This window comes from Protopterus annectens, chromosome 7.part0, assembly GCF_019279795.1.
Source record: "Protopterus annectens isolate FY-2018-M chromosome 7.part0, PAN1.0, whole genome shotgun sequence".
NCBI classification, from domain to species: domain Eukaryota; kingdom Metazoa; phylum Chordata; order Ceratodontiformes; family Protopteridae; genus Protopterus; species Protopterus annectens.
This window is the reverse complement of record NC_056739.1, coordinates 1,777,157,768-1,777,181,065: the sequence shown is the minus strand read 5'-3', so window position 1 is coordinate 1,777,181,065 and position 23,298 is coordinate 1,777,157,768. Positions and strand designations below refer to the sequence as shown.

The 23,298-nt window shown below is 40.6% G+C and overlaps 1 protein-coding gene across 3 annotated transcripts in view; it reads right to left on the bottom strand.

The window, feature by feature from the left end:
• Window positions 1–23,298, bottom strand: part of WDR93 (WD repeat domain 93) — a 1,423,954-nt gene that overhangs the window by 440,273 nt on the left and 960,383 nt on the right. For all 3 annotated transcript variants that reach the window (XM_044078311.1, XM_044078310.1, XM_044078312.1), the window contains one exon: window positions 15,214–15,427. In XM_044078311.1, the coding sequence (XP_043934246.1) occupies window positions 15,214–15,427 (214 nt within the window). The remainder of the gene's footprint in view (window positions 1–15,213; window positions 15,428–23,298) is intronic.

Here is a 23,298-nt window from a genome sequence, read left to right as displayed (position 1 = left end):
AGGTAGAACAAGGCCCTTTAAAGGGAGGGGAAGACAGATCCGAGGAGGTAGTGGTCTTAGCAAACATGACCTTCTTCATGGCATTGAAGGCACCAGAATCTCGGTCCGAGAAGTCCGTCGGCTCCGAAGAGTCCGGCAGCTCTCCCTGAACTGAGACCCCCCGCTCCAATCCAGAGGATGGAGCCGAGGCCACCTGCGCCGAAGCCCCGAGTGGAAGAGTCGGAACCAAGGTATCTGTTCGACTCTCCCCCCGGAGCCAGCAAGGGACTGTCGGCCCCGAGATTCCCCGGTCGGAACAGAGGAGATCAAGATCGATGGAGCCGTTGGAGGTGGCTCGAACCTCAGCTCCGAAGGCTCTACCAACATTGGTTCCACCTGCCCCGGCTCTGAAAGCTCAATGGCTTTGGAGGAGGAGGTGGAGAAGTTATGGCTGGGGTTTCAGGCTTTGAAGCCGAGTGGCTCAAAGCAGACAGCATTTTGGCCAGGGCCAGTTTCTCGAAGAGCCTCTTAACCACTCGGTCCAGATCCACATCGGAAAGCCTCGAAGAATGCATCGAGGGATGGGTCGAAGGAGCCGACGATGGAACCGATTGAAGAAGTGGAGACTGAGGAGTCTCCAATATCGATTCCACAACTGGGCTCCAAGGTAGAGGATCGATACACGGCTCCAAGGCCTATGGAGCTGATGCATGAACCATACCAGAGGAACTCAGAGACGATGACTTGGGCTCCGACGATCCCTTGGAAGACTTCGACCGCTTCAAAGCCTTGGAAGAGAGGTCAGCCTTGTCTAAGGTAGCCTGAAAATCAGGCTTCAGGAGTCCTCTATCTACCAGCTTCCTCCGCCTTTCCAAGAGAACTCTGGCGCTAAAGGAGTGGCAGATAGAGCACATCTCTTGTAGGTGTACAGAACCTAAACAGTAGACGCAGGTGGAGTGGTTGTCTGTAACAGACATCTTTTGACCACACTCACACCTTTTAAACCCTGACTTTTGTTTCTCTGACATTCTAACTAATTCAGGTCCCTGAATTTTTAGTCTAAGAAAAATAGTTACTTTTCAACTACAACAACACACTAGTATTAACTAAGTTCCTACAGAATATATATATATATATATATATATATATATATATATATATATATATATATATATTTATAAACACTAACTATTTAATATTAACTACTCACACTAGATATATAATGCACACAAGATTATATAAGAAGATAACACACAAACACAATAGTTGACAGAGCCCTGTCACGCCCAAGAAAGAGAGGCCTAAAGCCCTGAAGAAAAAAACTTTTTAGAAATCCTAAACAAGTTATACTAATAGGCAAAAAAACTTAATACTATCAAGAAGTTTGAAATCTAAGTATGTAATACTAATTTAAAGACAAAATATCCTAATAATATAAGAAATTTTAAATCACTGGCCCGAGGCTTCCTCCGACGAGCTGTTGATCCGTTGTAGCGGCAAACTACATCTGGGGATTCACAGTAGAGCTTCATGGGATATACACTAGGTCTCGAGCTTCTCTGAGAGTTTGAGCTTAGAAGCGGCCGATTCGGAGCCGAGGGATCAGCTCAGACCCATGTGTAAGAAGAAAACGGCGAGATAGAACAACTTCACATCAATTATTTTTGCTGGATATTAAAAATGGTCCCAATCATTGGTTCATAGTCAAATTTGAAAAAAGGAATAAAATTACTTCTGAAGGTCCTGCAGAAGATTGTCTACAAGATGTACAAATTCTGTATGCCTCCGACCTGAAAAAGAAGATACACTATCTGTTGCATGTTTAATTGGTGATTTCTCAGGTAAAACCTTCAAAGAAATTTGTGGCACAGCAGAGGGGAAGTCAGCAGAAGTTGAATTCTCTTCTACTCTTGACGTCTCAGCAACTTAAGAGGAATCTCCTATTTTATCAGATTTAACACCATTAGTTTAATGTGCCCTCTTTTCTTTCTGTCTCTGTTTTTAGACAAGGTTGACTCATCTTTAAAGGATACAGGTTTGGTCCTATAGGTTGAGAGAGTCAACCCTAAAATGGCACTCAAGGATGTAGCCCTGTCAGGAATGTATGCCCAGCTATATTACGGTTTATACAAAAACAGTGCATTTTTATGTCATTAATAGTGGATAATATAAATGATGCACAAATATCACACTCAACAGTGACATTTTTATTCATCTATGTAAAATACAGACAATTACGTGTTGGAATTGTATGTCCATATTTAAACTTCTTCAACATTCTACTTTCTGATCTTAAGTCATTAAAAGTTAACAAAATAGCCAAACAAAGCACAACTGCAAGAGCAAATAGCAATGAAATACAGATTTATAGATGTTTCAAGGCCACAAAGTCTTTGACCATTCTTACCTTGCTTTCTCAAGCAGCACCTCTTTTCTCCAGGGTGGCAGTAATGATCAATCCTGTAATAAATGAGAGGATACCCATCCAGTCATCTAGTTTATGTTTAAAGAAGATAGTAAGTCACACTGCTTAATGTAAAGGGGAGTTTATTCCAGAGGTTTGGGAGGGTTGGGTTACAAACCTATAACTTCATCATGTTTTATCTGTTTATGAAGATTTAGGTCTCCTCTTCTAATACTGATGAAGAAACAAGAAACAGGACAATCAAGTCTCTAATGGAGTGGTAAGCAAGGCAGACATTTCCCCCCTCAAACATCTATAAGACACTGAAAAATGGGATAGAGCTTCTAGCCTCTCTTGATAGGTCAAATACTTTAGGCTTGTGATCTTCCTGATTAGGAACCTTTGGGATCTTTCTAATTGTTTGATATGCATAGTGAGATACACCCCAAAGTGGCCACTGTACTCCAGAACTGGATTGATCAATGCTAAGTATAAGGGAATTATTTACCTCTGGAGACTGTGATGATATTCCTTTGGCAATTAGCTGGAATATGTAAATAAAATAATTTATTGAAACTATTATTACATGATTGTCAAAAGAGCAGGAGTTATCAACCCAAGTACCTTGGCCCTTAAAACACATTTTTTTATTTTTAGAAGTGTGTTGTCTAAATAGTATGATGAGAGAACAACTGTACAACAACTATCCAATAAAATGGTAAGGGTAGTGATAAAAAGACATCAAGACCTGGGCAGAGATGCAGAGAAAAATGGAAAGGTTACCATCTGATATTCTAAGAATCTTACTGTGAGTTTTTGAATAGCAAGAATGAATGAGTAAAAATGCAGATTTACATATACGACGTTTGAAACTGTTGCATTTTACTGGTTTCACTTTTTTAAAGGTTCATGTGGATCAGTGCTCTACCCTGGTTAACAAATACAAATAATTACATTCTTTGAGGTACTGCAATTTCAGAGGTGGTCTATAAGTGTGTGTGTGGGGGGGGGGCAGGAAGACTTGCCCCCACCCCCACAAAAAACAAAAGTTATGTACTTACTATAACACTAGATCCATGTTGTCTTCTTCTGCCAATCTCAACTGGTGGGTCTGTCACATCTGTATTGAAAAGACTCTGGCACTTCTTCCAAGACTTCGGGCTCCAAGGCTCAAGCTCCTCACCTTACTGTAATGCACAGCCTCCCTCTCAACCCTTCAGATCAAATTTGCTGTACTCACAGCCAAGGTACTATAACATCTAAATCACATCCCCTTTGTAACAGGAGTGTATTAGCAGAATGCTGAAGAACAAGGCCTTGGATATGACCAGTGCAGACCATAATACCAAAAGGATAACAATTTGGCAGGGGGACTGTGGGATGGCGGGGATGCTGAGACGGAGAGAAAACTATAACATGGATCTTGCGATATGGTCCACCGCAACTACTGGAACAGAGTCCTTGGCTACAAGAACCCTGGTAGGCATTATGGAAGGATTTGCTGCAGAATGGTGTAATCAAAAGCAGCTCTTGATTTAGGTAATAGATCAAGCTTATAATGAAAAATAAAGGGAAGAACTGTATACCATTTTGCAGTTGCACAGATATTAATACAGACAATGTTAAAGAGGAGTAAAGAAGCAGCCACTCCTCTAATGCAGTGACCCTTTGGTTTCAGGGGTAAAGACAGTCCTCTGGATTTGTACACAAATATTCTACATTAGTCAGCCACCTGGACAGAGTAACCTTAAAACCCCCCGGAACCCAACTTAGATTTGGAGAAAGAGATAAAAAGCTGGTCATGCTCCCAAAGATGTCCTTCCACTGTTGCAGTATTCATTACAATAGGATCCCCTATTAAGGGTGGCCCAAAGTCTGGCTAGTATACCAAAGCCTTTAGGTTGCTTTAAGATACACAATACATCACATGTATGCTCCTCACGTAGCATAAGGCATAAAGGTGACGTCCAGACATACCATCCTCAGAACTTCTTTGCCACCAGTCCAAATGCCATCACTTGATTGTCAGTCTGAATGCCCATTCAGTTGCTGGTTCTCAAAGCTGTTGCGGATAAGTATCTCATTGGGGTTTATTGTATCTTATCTTCTTTTTATATTTTATTGCTTGTGGGGTTTCATGTCATCCAAGAAGAGTAAATGACAGTGTGGGGCACAGTTTCCCAATAAAAACTGTCATGATCAATGTGATGCCCCTGCATTGGCCCAGTAATAAAGGAGCCTCAATCCTCACCAATGGCAACAGTGGGGAATGTATACACTAGGAGGATGACAAGTACACACACACAATAAAGTGCAATTTCCCTTAAGAGCACACAGAGACCACAGTCTGTCTGAGGCTGGTTTCTACCTCTTTCTCCAGATCCCCAATAAGACTCCCCACTGGCACAGCTATAGAGTTAAGTCCTTAGCCAGGGTTTCAAACCACGTCCTCCCAACACTCTCTCTGTCCAATCAGTGCTCCGTGTCCCTGCCCAAGTAGCTGACACACACATTCTTGGAGATTTGTTTTTCACACACACACACACACACACACACACACACACACACACACACACACACACACACACACACACACACACACACACAAACACACACCTGGGAAAGGCTGGCCAGGTTTACTACCTATGCCCCTTTCTGCCCAGACTAATAAGGTAGTTATCACTGCCACCAGAACTCCTTATCAGCTAATTTAAGACCCTTAACAAAGGATGTCCAATCGTACTATTTAATGTTACTATTAATCCAACTATAGTTTGATCAAGCACCAGGCTTTTAGGAGTGGCATGTACAGTGTCACCAAATAGATATGCAAGTACTGTAAGAGCTTACATGTGTCTCACAAATATCAGCCACAAAGAAAGGTTCAAATATATTAAATAATAAAAACAGAACAAGAAAATATTCAATAAATCATCACAGTAACGTCAGAGTTCAAAATCACAGGAAATATTTAAAACAACATTGCAGGACAGTCTCAAATAAATAAAGAAAAAAAATCTAAGCTATACTTTCCTATATTACTATTGGAATCTAAAAGAGTTACTATGCCCTAAAAACTTACTTAGAGAACAACAAGTAGGCAGAAATGCTGAGTGGATGTTCTTGTTAGGTCAAAGACAAAATAGAAAATGCCCTGTTTCTCTCTCTCAGAGAGTTTTTAAATTAATATCAAATATTACTGCTGGGATATTTGCAGCATGACATCACTTTTTGTCACCTGACTTCAGTTCCCAGGCTAAATTCCCACTGCAGCTGGTAGCATTTAACATCTCTCTGTGAAAATACATAGCCTTCAGATGTTTGCAACTGCTAGAAGAAATAAAACAATAAAACACTTACAAAACAACACAGAGAGTCCCCTAGTGTATATATTCTGTCTCTTGTTGACAGAAACTGAAAGATAACAGCCATTGTTTATGGCCCATCAATAAAGTACTTCAGTCTCAACTATTCTTAAGTTTTGCAAGCTAATCTCCTGTTAAAATACATACATATATCTAAACAATTACAATAGTGTATAAAAATATCTCTTCAGCACTCATCTATGTAATAGGATATACAGTTATAATATAGTGGCAACACAAGCAATTGCATCCGCTAATATTCACAAATGACATATAACTATTTACAGTATTCCAGATAGCTGTGCTGGCAGTATCTCCTTCTGTCACACTTCTATATAAATCATATTAATATTCTCAAATGACATATAATTATTTACAATGTTCCAGATAGCTGGGCTGACAATGTGACAAGCAGTGCTTGATTTGCCTCGGTGCTTCCCATCACTATACGTCCTGTTCAATCTGTCAAGTTTTTGTTCCTAAAACCCTCTATAATAGGCTTTTTTCTTTGGCTTTGTATCTGGAGAATCAACATCTTAAGCTTTTAGTTAAGACACAATGGAAAGAACTTCCCAATCTGAGGGGCAGTCATCCATAAAGAAGGTCAAAAAGTCTAGGCCGGATTCCTCTCCTGTACAGCCTCCGCTGGATGTCTCTCCTGAGGTGAATGAAAGCCCAGAGGTTTGCCCGGCTCCACCGCTGGATTCTTCTGCTGCATCTGGCTTAGATGCCGGTGAGGATCCAACCTTAGGCATATCCTTGGAGGCTTTGCAGATGTCCACATCAGATGTTCAGGGGGAACAGTGGTTGATTATTTCCAAGGGGCCTAGGAGTGTTCCCCAAATTTTAGCCAGGGAAGAAGTTCCTACTACAACTATTGAATGTCATCCAGGGTTAGAGCCTTTTATAGTTAACAAGGCAGACAGCCCCTTAAAGAAAAGGCAGAACACTAGACAACTCAGATTGCATTTGAATAAGACTAAGACTTTTCATAAATCTGATCAGCTCTTTGTTTCCTATCATCCTAGGTCCTTAGGAATGGCTGTGTCCAAGCAAACTATTTTTTTTGGATTTCTAAAGCCATTTCTTTTTGTTATTCCTTTCATGGTAAGAGCCCTCCTTCTTCTGTTAAGGCTCATTCTACTAGAGCTGTGGCATCTTCTGGTGTTTTCTTCAAGGGTTTGGATGCTAACTCTATTCTTGAGGCAGCTGCCTGGACTTCTGTGCATACATTTCCCAAGCACTACAAGTTGGATGGAATTTGCAAAGCTAGAGATGGTTTTGCTGGAGCCATCCTTCATGCTTGCTAGACAGCTCTGCTGGTCCTTCCTCCTCCCTCTTTTTCCTGAGCTTTGGAACTCTCCATATTGCAATGAATACTGTAGCAGTGTAAATGGAAGAACATAGTACAGCTCTGTAAAATCTTGCCATAATGGCAGATGTCCTTCTCTTCACTGTTGCAGCATTCACTCCTCCCTCAGCCCCTGGTCCATTTCTCTTCTGGATATACTGATTACCTCTCTATTCCTTGAAATGGCATTCCTATTGGGGCACCTAGTTCTGAGAATGGTACATCCGGACATCATCTTTATGCCCTATGCTATGCAAGGAGCATATGTGTGACGTACGGCGTACCTTAAAGCAACCTAAAGGCTTTGGTATACTGGCCGGATATTTGCCGTCCTTGGCAGGGGATCCTTATTGTAAGGAGTACTGCAACAGTGAAGAGAAGGACATCTACTGTTATGGTAAGATTTTACACGATTGTACTGTCTTTTGTAAGATGTTGATAAAAGTGTAACTGATGACGAGTACAAAAGGTATTTACCCTTGTTAGAATAATTGGGAAAGAAAGCAGGCAAAAGTATTGTTTGGTTCCAAGCAGACATAGACGCCAATCTGGGTTAGTTCTGAGAGAAACTCTTTTCTTGTGAAAAATTAGGTAGACAGGCCTACAAGACAATGCTTGTAACTCAGAAATCAATCTGACAGATGTAATGGCTACTAAGAAAAGTGCTTTCCAAGATACGTTCAAGTCAGCTGTTCTATCAGGTTCAAAAAGGGGAAAAGTAAGCCTCTGAAGTTACAGAGCGGCACTAGATCTCTCACAGATGGACATAACAGAAAAACTCTCCTGAAAAAGCTTTTGAAAGTCTTAGGCAATAGGACTATTATGTCTGCCCATGTGAAAGTTAGAAGCACCTGCCAAATGGACCTTAATCATGGAGTAACTGGCCCCCTGAATGGAAGAGACCCACTAAAAAAATTGAAAATAGACGGGAGCAGAGCTAAAAAAGGATCCAGACCCTTGAAGCAAACCCAAATCAAAAACCTTCTTCACTTACTTCTGTAAAGTGTTGAGGGTTTCTGAGAGGAAACAAGAATGCAAACTCCACTGGAGGAAAGCCTGGAACTTCTGGCCGTTATTGGAAGTAGAGAAATGAAGCAGTCAGACTCAGAGATTTGATGCCCTGCTGAGATAACAGATCTGGACTTGGAGCTAGGACCCAATGGGGGTGAAACTAGATGAGGCCAAAGGAAGGGGAAACCAGATCTGATGGTGCCAAAAGGGATGATGCTGATCACTTTTGCCTTGCACCAGGCCATTTTCAGAAGAAATTTGGCTGTTAGTAGAGTCAAGGGATATGCAAACAAGAGTCTCTGGAGCCAAGTATAGACCAGAGTGCCCTCTGTGACTGTCCGGAGAAAGTAGGTCTGGCAACAGCCATTATCTGTTAGCTTTTGTAAAGAAGGGGGCATATTGTAAATGTTTCTGGCTCCTAAGCATTACCATAAAGGCTTTAAATGTGTATTGTAGCAGTTTACTAAACTCCTGTCACAAACTTCAAAAGGAGATATTGTGGGAACCTAGAGTTAGGTGACCAGATGAGGCCATTCTGCAAGTCGTCTTGGATATTATATTTTACAGGGAGTAATATCAGAGGTTAGAGTATTCTGTTTGGGACCTGGCTAGAAAGAATGCTCACATATTTCATCTTGCCCAAGTAAGTAACTTAACTAGGGCACAGTAAACCTCTCTTAGATTTGGTCAGGAATAGAGTGAAGCTTAGTTTTTTTCTTTAGTTGTATGAGTCTGTCCTTCAATGCTAATTTCAATATTTTCTGTGATTTGAACTCTGTGGTTTATAGTGAATATATATTCAGCATTTGTATGCACATCTATTATTTAATATTATATTTAAAACTTTTATCATGGCTGATCCTGTTAGACTGTACTTAAACTTTGAAAGTATTATATTTATTTAGTGACATTGTGTGGGCCACTCCAGAAGGCCTAGCTGTCTTGAAGTACTACCATTTGTATTAATATTAATACTGCACAGTATAATTGGACATCCTTTGTTAAGGGTCTTAGAGTAGCTCATTGTGAAGTGTCTGATAGCAGTGATAAATACCTTATACTCTGGGAAGAAGGGGGCACAGCAGGTACATCTATGCCAGCCTTTTCCAGGTGTGTGTGTGTGTGTGTGTGTGTGTGTGTGTGTGTGTGTGTGTGTGTGTGTGTGTGTGTGTGTCAGCTACTTGGGGCAGGGACAAAAAGCACTGGGTTCACAGAGAGGGTGCTGGAGGACTTGGCTTGGACTCTCAGCTGAGGACCTAATCCTACAGCTGTACCAGTGGGGAGTCTTATTGGGGATCTGGAGGGAGACAGATATAGAGACATCCAGATCCCGGGCTGTGTGTGTTCCCTGTGTGCTCTTACTTGATGCAGAGAGGTCTGCATCTGGAAATACTGAGTGTATCCATTTGTATTCCAAGTACATGTCCCTCTCCAGTGTTAGTGGTGAGGATTCAGGCTCCTTGATTACTGGCCCAGTGTGAGGACAACACATATTGCTGCCCATCACATTTTGGCAGCAGTGGTGGGTGTCACATTTAATTGGTGGTGGATGTGGGATCATCACATGCTCACATACTGTTGAGCAGTGGTGTGGATATTCGATTCCTGTGGCCTGTAAGCAGTGTCAGTAAAGAAAGCTATACTCTCATCAGCCATGCAGTATACATTCAGAGTTTCATATCACAATAGTTTTATTTCATTTTTGTTAGCTTAGTCAGTCAAGGAAAGCAGGCAAGGATATCAGCAGAGGATTATGGCAAGTTGACAAGGAAACAGTTGGCTGAGATGTGCCAAGCAAAAGAACTGGGGCATGCCAGCCAGACTAAAGAGAAAATGATTGCAACCTTAATCACAGCTGCATCACAGACCAGCAACCAGGAAGACACCCAGACTGGCATTGGAGATGTACATCTCCCAGAAACAGGACAGTTCAACTTTTCCTCAGAGGACTTAAAAATCCATCTGGAGTATGCAGAGTGCACTGTTAATACAGTTTACACAATTAACGCAAGCAAAGTTCACAAATACATTTTCAGCACAACTATTTGCACATACATCATTTTGATATACTAATGACAAACAATTATTTATAAAATTACAATTAGCTGAGCTGGCAGAAGTCAAACATCCACTGCACTACTTCTTCCTGGCATGTCTGGCAGTACCTCCTATCATCACAGGCAGCACCTCTGTTTGTGGAATGAGAAGCAGAATACCGTTCCACTTGCTGACTCACTTTTTTGCTGGGTAAACTTTTTTTTATTTCCTCCTGCACCTGTTCTGTATGCAAGAATGTCTTTGCTCCTTCAGAAAAAAATATTTAGACGACAGACACATATATCAACTTGAATATCACATTTGTGTTTCAACATCATCTGATTGCAGGGATAAACTTGCTCCTCTTCAGCTTGGTTTACAGTGAATAATCATTTTCCATGAAGATGATGGTGTCCCCAGCTGGTAATACTGTATCCTACCATTACAAATTTGTCAGCTGCAGTTCATATTACTGATATGACTGCATCTTTACTGCCACAGGTCTTGGCTTCTTTTTCATGACCAGAACTGGAGCATGCACATGAAGTGCCCTTTCAATTAATTAATCCTGCTGTGGAATACCTGTACAGTTGCTTATCTGTACTTTCTTAACATTAATGCGGTCTGTTCCTTCCAGTTTCTCGAGTACAATGGAAAATCTCAGATTTTCCTTGTATGGTCTGTCTTCTAGCTGTAGTAATTTTTTAAACAGTTCTTCTTAACAAGCCTCATATTAAACCAGACTTTTCTTCATTTCATCCTCTAGATGAACTGATAAAACTGCAGAAATCAAATAGCAACTTAAAGCTTCTTCTATTCCTTGCAGCATTTAGCCATTTGACTGTATGTATATATTTCTCCACTGTCCTAAATACCTCTGAATGCATTGCTTTATTTTTTTTGTCTACATTAGTGGAAGTCATCTTTTGTACCAAGGCTGAAGCCTGAAATGCTTTTGTGGAACAGCTGCAAGGCTCTTCCCCACCAGAATTTTTTTTCATTTCTAGTTGCTTTTCTCCTGCTTTTCCAGATTTCTTCTTTGCTGACATCCAAGCAGTGAATAATCAGCAACGGATTTTTATAGCCTCATAGGTTCATAGGATGATACTAGGCTATTGGGCCTGAGGCCATTATAAGCCTAGCCAAGAATTTTGCCCATGTTCCCTCAAAGTCAGCACCTGTTTTCCCTGTCCAACAGGGACACAGGTGGGATCCCAGGGGTATATTTTCTGTTTCCCATCCAGTCATTCAGGTTCCTCTTACAGAGGGTTAGACAGGTACTCTGCTTGACTTGGAGAGGGAGTCTATTCCAAAGACGGGGGAGTCTTTGAGACACAAATCTATCCCACCAACAAGTTCTATTAATGTCACAGACCAGGGTGAGTGCGGGTTGAGCGAGTGGAGTTTGTCTTACGGATATCCATCAACTCCATCAAGGCTGGGTCTGAAATAGCATTGTATGCCAGTCACAAGTCACCTCTGAGCAGTCTGTATAAGACCGAGTACAGGGACAGGGCTTTTAGTCTATCTGTATAGGATGGGTGTTTGAGACTCTGGATTATCCTGGTCAGGAACCTCTGTGGTCTCTCCAACTGCTGCATGTGCTTGGCAAGGTACATGCCGAAGGAGGCATTGTACTCGATAATGGGTCTGATAAGGGAGGAGTACAGATATGTTATGACATCCTTGTTTCTGGATGAAATACCCTTATTTATGAGTTGGGATATGTAGAAAGCCTTCTGTACAAAGGAGGCAACGTGGTGTTCAGAAGTCTATCAACCTGGGTACCCAAGTCCCTCATGACTGATTGCATGCTTAGTACATTGTTATTAATGTGATAATTAACAGGGATGACATTTTCCCCAAAGGGGATTATGATACAATTCTTGGCATTCAGTTTGAGGCCATGCTTATGGCACCAGTCATTAGTTTGGGTAAGGCCCTCTTAAAAGATGTTAACATCACTAGGGGAATTTAAAACAGTGCCCAGCTTGCAGTCATCTGCAAACATGGTCAGCCACAGACCACTGGTTTTGGCTTGCACCTCAGAAAAGTATACCCCAAACAGTAGAGACCCCAAGACTGATCCTTGGGGTACACCGCTCATTACGGGTCTACTACTAGAGGTGGCTTCCTCTACTTTGATTGAGTAGGTTCTACAAGTGAGGCAGTTAGCTACCCATCTGGTAACATACGGGTTGATGCTTAGCTGGGAGAGTTTATCTATTATGCCCGAGTGGGGAATAGTGTCAAAGGCTTTGGCTAGTTCAAGGTAGGTGGTGCGCATCATTTTCCCCTTGTCCATGGCTTTGGTGACTGTTTCAAAGAAGTCAACCAAGTTTAATAGGCATGATCTCCCTTTGACAAAACCAAACTGTGTGGGGTCAAGCGTTTGGAAGTTGGCAATATCCTTGTTTATAAGGTCCACAATAATCCATTCCATGGCCTTACAGATCAGGCTACTTAGGCTGATGGGCCTATAACTGCCTGGGTCAGTGGATGCTTCACCTTTGTGTAGACAGATGACAGTGGTTGTCCTCCATTCAGCTGGGATGAAGCCGATGCTGAGGCTTTGGTTGAGTATGGTGTCTAATGGAGCTGAGAGCTCATGCCTGAGCTCATGTAAGATACAGCCAGGGATGTTACTGGGTCCCATGGTGACTGTATTTTTTGCCTTTGAGACGGCATTACGAACCTGCTCCCTGGTGATGAGGGGAGGGAGCAAGTGCTGAGGATGTCTTGGTTTACTGATGGGGGGTGAAGTTTTCACTGAACCTGTCTCCCAGCAGGTTGGCTATATCTATGGCATCTGTGTGTGTGTGTGTGTGTGTGTGTGTGTGTGTGTGTGTGTGTGTGTGTGTGTGTGTGTGGTGTTACTGACCACCAGTTTAGAGTAGATTTGTGTGTTGCCTTTCAGATTGTGGACATATGAGAAGAAGGCCTTGTGATTGTCCTTGGTGGATGTGGCCAATTTGGACTCAAAGTTAGTCTTAGAGGATTTCACCAGTGATCTTAGTTGCTTGTTCAGACAAAGGAGAGATTACTTCCAACTTGGCACCTGCTCCTTTTTGGCCCTGGGCAGCATTTTTTTCCTTCTGTTATATAGAGTTGGTTTATTGCTGCTGTCCATCAGACAGGTTTACTTTTTCTTGAGGAAGATGATTTCGTCCTGTCAGGTACTGCTGAGTCCATACAGCTATATAGGTGCTCATACAGTTTTTTGGTGTAGGCTTACATATCAGTTCCAACTGAAGGGACAGTGGCTGTGAAGCTCCTTATACCTGCTCTGAGAAGACAGTAGTCAGCTTTGGAAAAGTTTTTTCATTTGACCCTAACCTGGGGGGTCAGGGGAGATGGTGATTTCAAAAGTGATCGCTTTATGGTCAGATCTTACCAAGGAGGATGACACTGTAGGAGTGCTACAGTGGCTACTCATGTTGGTTAGGACCAGGACCAGGTCCAGGAAATTTTCACCTCTCATAGGAGTGTCGATCAGCTGATCCAATGCATTGGCATTGACGAAGTCGATGACTTTCAGGGCATTCATGTTTGAGCTAGAATAGGTCTTCCACTCTATGGTTGGGTAGTTAAAGTCACCCAGGATCAGGGTAGAGGGTTGAATCTTGATGGATTCAATTATGTCCAGATAGGTGGAGTGGGTGTCCTGAGTCATGGTTGGGGGTCTGTAGCTATCTATGATTTGAATTGGTATTTTGTCAACAGTTAACTGCACTTGGAGTGTCTCCTGTGCGTCATACCGTTTGACCAGCCTGGAGGTGTGTATGTCTTTGATAAATATTGAAACTCCGCCTCCTTTGGCTTTATAGCCCTCCGTTTGGGGTCTGAAAGTATGGTAGGATGAGTAACCTGGTAAGGTTGGGGTGCTCCCCACAGCTTTGAACCAGGTTTCAGTGACTGCACAAATGGCAGCAAGCTCCAGGTAAAGGAATGCTTGCAATGAGTGCAGTTATATGCTAAGACTCCTAGCGTATAGCAGCATGGCCTTTAAATTTCATTTATAAGAATTTTTCATGTTGGTAATTTTGTGCTTGTGAGTTTGCCTAAAAAAGGCATTATGGGGGAGGCAAGAGCTAGACCATAGGTCATTTCTTTGTGATTAGCATCTTTGATGAAAACCACAATGGCAGATTTATATTATCACCATCAAAGTTCACATTCGCAAGTCATTATTAAATTTTATCAGGTCTAAAGAATCACTGCATGCTCTTCTTTGTATATGAAGGTACAAGTGATAGTTGAAATCTATTTTATTAATCTGGATTATTTACTATGCATACAGAAGATTATACCATGCTACTGATAAAATGACAATAACAGTAATGCTCACTGAGAGAAAACAGTGGGTTTCAGTTCATCTGCATCTCCATCATGAAGAAATATGATGTAAAACTAGTGCCATAACCTGTCATATCTTGTTCTTATATACCAATATAGCTTAAAATCAGTGAGAGTGTTTGACAGCAATGAAATAAAAATCTCCACAACAGTAATAGTTCTTATATTAAAGTAATTCAGCAGCAAAATATGGAACAGTCAAGTTATATTTGAATTTGATATTCCATTTCTAGCCCTTCCATGAATCTCTCTCTCTCTCTCTCTCTCTCTCTCTCTCTCCATATCACTTGATAAAAATTTAAGCAACTAAAACCTAACTTACAGTATAGGATCATAGGAGATTACTAGGCTACTGACCAGAGTGTCATTTTAAGCCTAGCCATTTCATCCCAATGTATTACCACAGAAATGCTATTCAATACCCCCAAGATTGTATTTAGTGATGACTGCCCATGTCCAGGAGGGTTGTAGGCTCTATCCCGGTAAGAATTTACAGTGTCCCATCCATTTGCCCAGGATCCTCTTGAACAGTGTCATAGAGGTGCTCTGTTTCAGATGAATTGGTAGCCTGTTCCAAAGACAGCAGTCAGTTATGTTTACTAAAGTCATATTTTGCAGTTGAATTACACAAATGTAAAAGCAGTTTACCAAAAATATCACAGCAGTTCACCATTACTATATAACCTGCTATGGTTAAAAATGTAACTTACCCTTCTGTTAATCTGACTGTAAATGTCCCATTGCCTCCTTTTGCAGTTATATGGTACAGTGCTCCATTTCTACATAGCACAAGGAGCTGTGGTTTAGCATTCTTCCAGGTGATATTCACAGGCTTGAATTTTTGGTAATCCACTAAACTGTCCAGAAACTGGATGTTTGTAATTTCACTATCTTCTGGAAGTGTCGTCACAGAAAGTGGAAGACCTTGGGATAGAATAATGGGTACCGTGTGAATCATAGTTTGCAAAATAGCACTTTATGTATGTTTCACATCAAGTAGAAAAAAACACAAATTAAGAAAACCATTATGAAAAAGTAAATTCACAACAACGTCTCTTTTTACATATTATAACAAATATGAATTTGTCTATATTTCAAACATGAGGTAGTAATAAAAAGTAAACTGCTGGAAGCTATTACAAGAAAGTAAATATAAATTACAGTATCTTCTAATATGTTATCACAAAACAGCAAATATTATGGGGCAGCCATGATGTTCAGTCCAAGGCATTTATTAGATGGGTTGTAGTTAATAGTTTGTTAAAATTATAAAATGCCAAGCTTGGATTTGATTAACACTAGATCAGATGTAACAAAAAGAAGAAATCCATAAAATTTCAGACTGCATGCACAGAAGGGAATATATAGAAGGCACTAAACACAGTGAACAGATACTGTATTTTGTTATAAACTCTCACATTGTGGAGTGTTATCTGACTGCTATCTTGTTAAAGGTTGGCATAATGAATGGCCAGGAAAAGTAGATTAAAAGAAACAGTCACCTCATAGTATATTAGAACTGCATAATGCATTCAGAACATGAGAGCAGGAAGAAGCATGAGATGCAAGCTTCACTGCAGTTAGGAAAAAAATCATAATTTTTGAAATTATTCTGTGTGTGTGTGTGTGTGTGTGTGTGTGTGTGTGTGTGTGAGTGTGTGTGTGTGTGTGTGTGTGTGTGTGTGTGTGTCTGCAAAACTTCCAGAAAACAAGGAGAAGCTGAAGACAAAAACAAGAGCCGAAGAAGGGATGGTGCACAAGCTGATTCCAAGGAGTGGCCAAGCACCTTGACAGAGATAAGGATGACAGCTTCAAGGTGTAGTACAGATGGATAGAGACAAATGCATAATGAAGAACAGAAATCAGAAATATAAGACTGGTGATTTTTGATTGCTTAATTTTGTAACTGTTTTCTTTCCTACAGCAAGTGCACAGACACAGAAAAGAAATGCAAGCAGCTGACAGTAAGAGAAAGAAAGCTAGGTGCATATGCTGAATTTTAAAAGCATTTCTTCTTTTTGGAGACATTAAACAAAAAGGAAGAAAATAAACAGTACAGACATACAAAAGCAGAAATGTGCCTACAGGATTAATACATAAATTCTATGTTGGATCAGTCCATTTGCAAACAGTCAGATAGAAGATCATGGAAGAGCAGACTCCCCTACCAGAATAAGGTGCTACTGGCATTACAAGATAAGTATACTACAGGCAGGACTCTCCCACATATCAGGTCTCTATATGAATGTTATGCCATCAGACAGGGCCAGTGTCATCTTGAGATTACTATGCTGTACTGATCCACTGAGTAAGCGTTGGAATATTTGGCAAGATTACTGTTGTTACTGAATTTGGACACTACAGGCAAGATACCTTTTTCAATGCATAACTGTTAGGCCATTAAACAGATATCTACCATCACATTAGTAGTTCTTGACAGAAAGTATGCTTTCATTTCATTATACAACTGCTATGCCAATAAGTGGTTGCCTCCATGGCACACAGGGAAGAAGCCCTGACTACAGCCCACATGACTTAGGTTTGATTAGCAGCCTGGGTGATGGAGAAGTTGATGATGACAGGGAGAAAGACAGGAGTGACAAGGAATACACCCACTCATCTCTTTCTCTCTCTCTCTCTCTCTCTCTCTCTCTCTCTCACTTTCTCACTGTCTGAGAGGAGAGTGTGGGAGGATTTCTGTATGTGTGGGTGGAACACTTAAATGCCTTGACACTTTGTACAGAGCAGGGATCACTGACACTCACTGTCTAGGGCATTAGTGTGTCAGGAAATCTGATAGATGTTTCACCATGGAGGTGAGACTTGTCTCCTCATGATACATCTACTATAAACCACCAACTGATATACACTGCATGCTGTGAAAGGTAGGGCTTAATATAGCGATAACCCACACAGCAATCATCACTGGAGGAAGTATGAACAGAGTAGGTGTTTCCTCCTTTCTCCTACTATCAGGCATACTGAAACAGCAATCTGCCTCAATGGTTTTGAGGATGTTGGTGACCTAGAATAGGAGGTAGTGCAGTTTGGGGGAGGCAGAAATTAAAGGAGACTAAGAAGAACATCTTGCATATGTCTTGCTGCCACAGGAATCCACAGCATTCAGTCCCATTAACTTGTTGCGAAAATGTAACAACAGGCAAAATTATGGGAATATCTCCTAGTTCATGTCCCATGGACGATATTGATTTAAATCAATGTGCACCTGCATTATCATTAGACTAGATGATGCCAACTGTTAAATGAACCATAGTCAAGGTCAGGAGTTGTGTTATATGTCAAGATTCATTAAAATGTGGAAGGGAAAAAATAAAATGACTTCTGAAAGACCTCTTGCCATCTAGGCAACAGTGGGAAAGATACTTTAGAAAATCTAAGAGATTGCAAGTGAAACCCAACACAGTGACAAACTGGGATGACGAAGACAAAAGTCTCAACACAGTGCAACTATCATACAAGAGAGTGATGGATGGTACAGTTGCGTAAGAAAAGGTACCATAACATAAGATGTTTGTTTGAATGATCACAACTGCAGTACCCTTAGCTATATTGTTTATATCATGCCAAAGATATAACAGCTGGCCAGCTTCAAAGCTTGTGCAATACACACTCCCAAACTGTTAGTCAGCTGAGCTGTCCAAAAAGGCAAGTTTGGACAGAAACTCCCTCAGAGCTTTCATGCCAACATAAAGAGGGAGGCTAAGCCCTGAAAGGACATTGCTAGGAACAACAAAAAAATAAACACCCATACCCTGGTATAAAAACACACCAAAATACAAGGGGGGTGGAAGGAGGGGGCAGCTACTGCAACAGTGATAATGTGAAAATCTGCTGTTATGTTAAGCTTACTTGCACAACTTTACCATGTTCACCATATTGATAACTGCTTTAACTATATGGGCAGTACCCCAGCTCACTACATTTAGGAAGTGGAGGGGAAAGGTCTAGTAGGTCGAGGAGAATGGTCCTAGCAAAGCCTAATCTAGACCTAGTGAAGAAGTCAAGATTGTATTGTATACTGGACCAAGTTGCTGCTTCTAGACTACTTCTAGAATGCAACCTTTCCAAAAAGCCATAGATGAGGCCAAGGCCCTTGTAGACTAGGCTTTGACCCTGCCTGGAATAGTTTTACTGTGGTGAGAATAACACAAGGTAACAGCCTGAGACAACCATTTGACAAGTCTGTTTTGACACTGGTTGTCACTTTTTCTTACCTTGACAAGAAATGAATTGACCTGAAGATCTGAGAGATTTAGTTATGTCAAGATAATACCTGAGTTGTCTGTGGGCATTTAAGGTATGGAATATCCTTTCTCCCTAATTTTTAGGTTCAGGAATGAAAATGTTGAGATGTGTAGTTTGGCTTAAAGTAAACTTGGATACCACTTTAGGCACAAAAGAAAGATTAGTTCTCAAGGAAACCATGTTCCTGTGGAAAACAAGATAAAACCTTGGCCCTATGGAAAATGAGATAGGGCTGACTTACATAAGAGGCTGCAATAGTTAAGAAGTGCTGTAGCCCTAACTCCCAAGCTATCACTGCCAGCTGGCACAGAGGGTAAAACCTGGTGCCCCCCTGTTTATGTGCAAGATCACTGTGGTGTTGTCTGTCATAATCCGTAAGGGATCTGGGTCCGAGAGATAATGCGGAGACTTTAGGACATGAGTCACTGTCAACATTTCTTTTATATTGATGTGCACTGATCTGACTGAAGTATTTCACAGTCTTTGCACTTTTATACTCATTAACACTGCTTCCCAAACAAAATCTGAGAAATTGGTTAGAACAGATTGTGCTGGGTGGATGGAGAAAAAGGAAGACCTGGATTCTGAGTCATCTGATCCCTCTATCAAAGCAGTTCTGATTTAATGAAGTCCAAGACTGGAATGCAAAACTCCAGTGGTTGCAAATGTTAGGTTCTCATATTTTTTTAGACACCACTGAATCTTTCTCATATGCAACCTGGCAAAGGGAATTATCAGGCTTAATATGTGAGAAACTCTCTAGCCATAGCTTGTGACTGCAGGAAAAAGATTTCCAGATACAAATCCACCTTCTCTTCAGGAAGGAAAGCCTTATGAGTCACAGTGTCTAATAGGCAACCTAGAAACAAAATCCTGTACAATGAAGAAGGGAAGGAGAGAAGCTACCTTTGAAAAGACAAATGGAAAAAGACTGCAGAAATAAGCAGGTCTTCTAAATAAGAACAAATGTAGATATGTTGCTACCTGCAACTGGCCACTAATGGGGCTAGACATTTTGTAAACACTAATGGTGCAGTGGACAGCGCAAGGGGTAATGCAAAGAACTGATAATGTGAGCCATACACACAGAATCTTAGAAACTTCTTGAATTTGTTTGCTATTAGAACTTGGTGGTAAGCATCTTTGAGGTCTATAGTTACTATAAAGCACTGATCTAGGATTGGAGATAAGACTGTTTGACGGGTTAACAACTTGAACTTTGGAATCTTTACAAAAAGACTGAGAGAAGAAAGATCCAAAACTAGTCTCCAAGAGTGCTTCTTCTTTGGAACCAGAAACATTGTGTAATAAAAAGCTGTTACCATTTGATCTGTAGGAACGAGCTCTATGTCTCCTGCCTGTAACATATTCTGGAGCATTGGAGGAAACTACTCTGACTGGGAGCACGAGGGGGTATTCCCTGACAGGAAGGGGGGCTTTTCTTTCCATTGTCAAGTGTAACCCCCCAGAATAACTTTCAAAACCCATGTGTGAAACAACTTTTTGCCACAGGGGAGCATTTAGAAACAGCTTCTTTGGAAGGGAAAGCTTTGCTGGGGCAGGAGGGGAGATAAAGATGACCTAGCTTCTGGCACAGCCATTCTGAGGAAGTAATTTCATTTTTGGAGTTTTCATTACCACCTTCTGCCATCTCTTCTTGGAGTCTGTCTGTTAAGCAGGAGGCACTGTTTATTTATTTTGTCTTTTAAAAAGAGTAGAAGATTTGGAGGGAATGTTGGGAACCTGAAAAATCCCAGAACCTCCCTGCATTAACATACCTCTCTCATCCCATTGTTTGAGCACTTGCACAGCAGATGGCACAAATAAAACCTCACCATCTAGAGAATTCAGGATTTCTGACTTAAAGTCATCTGCAAACTTCTTGCATTTTTCTCAACTGTTTTTTATTGAACATTTTAACAAGACATTAATATATAAAAAGAGAAATATTATAAGACAAATATACATAACTAAAAGAATAATAAACAACTAAAATAACTATTTACAATGGTGTCTACTATAAAACAAAGGTTTTTAAACAGAAAGAGAAAAGTGATAAGAGTTGTTGTTAGTTAATTATTCCAGCAGTTCTTCGAATTTTAACCAAATGTTATATGAAGAGGTGATTCTGGATGTCCTTGTCTTGATTCTGGTTAAGTTCAGGATGACAAACTAAAGTTGCCAAGTGTACACATTCCTTCATAGTAGGTGTAGTCTGATTCTTCCAGTTCTTGGTGATGACTTTTCTAGCTAATGTTAAGATACTCCATAAAAGAGGGTATTTTATTTTCATGACACAAATGGGAATAGGCGTATTAAATAAAATAAGATATTTGGTCAGCATAAATTTATCATTAAAAACAGACTGTAAGACAGAATTCATATTATCCCAAATATGCTTTAAGTTTTATACAATCGTAAAACATATGCGAGCAGTCGACTTTAACATTTAGTTTACATATCCAGCATCTTAAGTCTTTATTATACATCATGAAGTAAATAATCAGCACCACTGGAAAATAAATGGCACTGAGCACCAATAAAATAGAAAATGTCAATGAACAATAAAATAGGCTCAGTGACAACCTCTGGCAGTCAATAGCAGTTACCATATAGATGTCTATTCAGACCAAGTAATGTCCACTCTATAATTCAAAAAGGAATCGCAAAAAATTAAAGTAAAAACCCTTTATTCAAGAACGAAAAACAGGTAAGCGCTTTCACCAAAGTGGCTTCTTCAGACCTCAAGGATACAATTTGAGTGAGTGTACTTCACTATTTGTAGGTGGATAACCTATTCAATCATGACATCACAATTGGTAAATAGGCAGATAAGATTAATTAGTTAATAAATGAATCCACATACTCCTCAACCTTAAACCATCTGTACCGAAGTAGCCCATCAGGAAAGCATAAAAGATATAAATATGCCAACAAAATTACATTGTATAAATACAAAATACAATTAAATATATACATCACATATATCAGAAAAACTTAATCAATAAATGTCATATATAAAATATATTATTAAAAGTATATCATTAAAAATAAATACAAATATATAGTATATATTACTTAAACATTTATTTAAAAACAAGCCTCCTATTTTTAAGAGCTGGTTTAACAAGGATTTTCTCATTTAAACCAGGGTATAAATGGGCTTGAAATCTTTTAGTTATGTACTCACCATAACTTTAGATGTTTGGGATCCAGCTCGCCTACATTCTGTACTGATGGGCTCGGAGCCGATCCTCAGCTCCGACTCGGCACGCTATGCTATAGAGCGAAGCCTCTTATTGGCTGAGCTATTCTCTATCCCAGGATGCACCACCACTAATCCCCCAGATCTTGTTTGTCCGCATTCATGCACACACACATAACTTGTTCATATAACATTGCCAGATCTTTCAAGATGAAACAATAGAATTCGGACCGTCCGATCTCTTCTGATCTCCAAGGCAGGGGGAAGGAGGGTGGGTTATTAGAATGTGGCGAGATGGATCCCAAACATCTAAAGTTATGGTGAGTACATAACTAAAAGATGTTATGTGATCCTATCTCGCCTACATTCTGTACTGAAGGGACAGCGTCCCTAGCACCTAAATCCTGGGTGGCTCACTGGAAAACACTCCTGAGCACTGTGGAACCAAATGAAGCTCGCCCCCGGGATGCCACATCCAATTTGTAGTGGGAAATGAAAGTGTGCGGGGAAGACCACGTAGCCGCAGCACAAATGTCACTAATGGCAAGCTTAGAATGGAATGCTATTGAAGTAGCCATAGCTCTTGTAGAGTGAGCTTTGACAGAGGTCGTAAGCTCTTTATTAGAAGAGGAATAAGCTTGACTAATACAGTCCCTGATCCATTTGGCAATAGTGACCTTTGTGACGGCTTTGCCCAATTTATTATTCGAAAAGGACACAAACAATTGATCTGTTTTCCTTGTTTGTTTGGTCCTGTCTAAATAAAAACGCAATTACCTGTGGACATCCAATGTGTGGAATATGTATTCTGCTTTGTTTGAGTACTTTGGAAAGAAAACTGGAAGTTCTAATGACTGTTGCAGGCAAAAACTGGAACAAACTTTAGGGACAAAGGATGGATTAGGCCTGAGGGATACTCTATCTTTGTGAAAAACCAGGTACGGTGGTTTTACAGATAGAGCTTGAAGCTCTGAAACCCTTCTGGCAGAAGTAATCGCGACCAGAAAAGCAGTTTTCCAAGATAGAAATTTCAAATCACATGTTGCTGCCGGTTCGAAGGGGGAGGAGGTTAAGGCACGTAACACCACATCGAGATCCCACGGAGGAGCAGGATGAGAAATCGGAGGTCGTAAAAGCGCAGCACCTTTCATGAAGGTTTTACACAATCTGTTGCTCATTAAAGGTGGGTTTATAGATTCATGAAAATTGCAAATAGCTGCCAATTGGACCTTGATGGCAGAGACTGAAGAACCTTGATTGAATAGGGAAGTTAGAAATTTTAGGACTTCCGATACAGGAATAGTGATGGGATCCAGACCCCGGA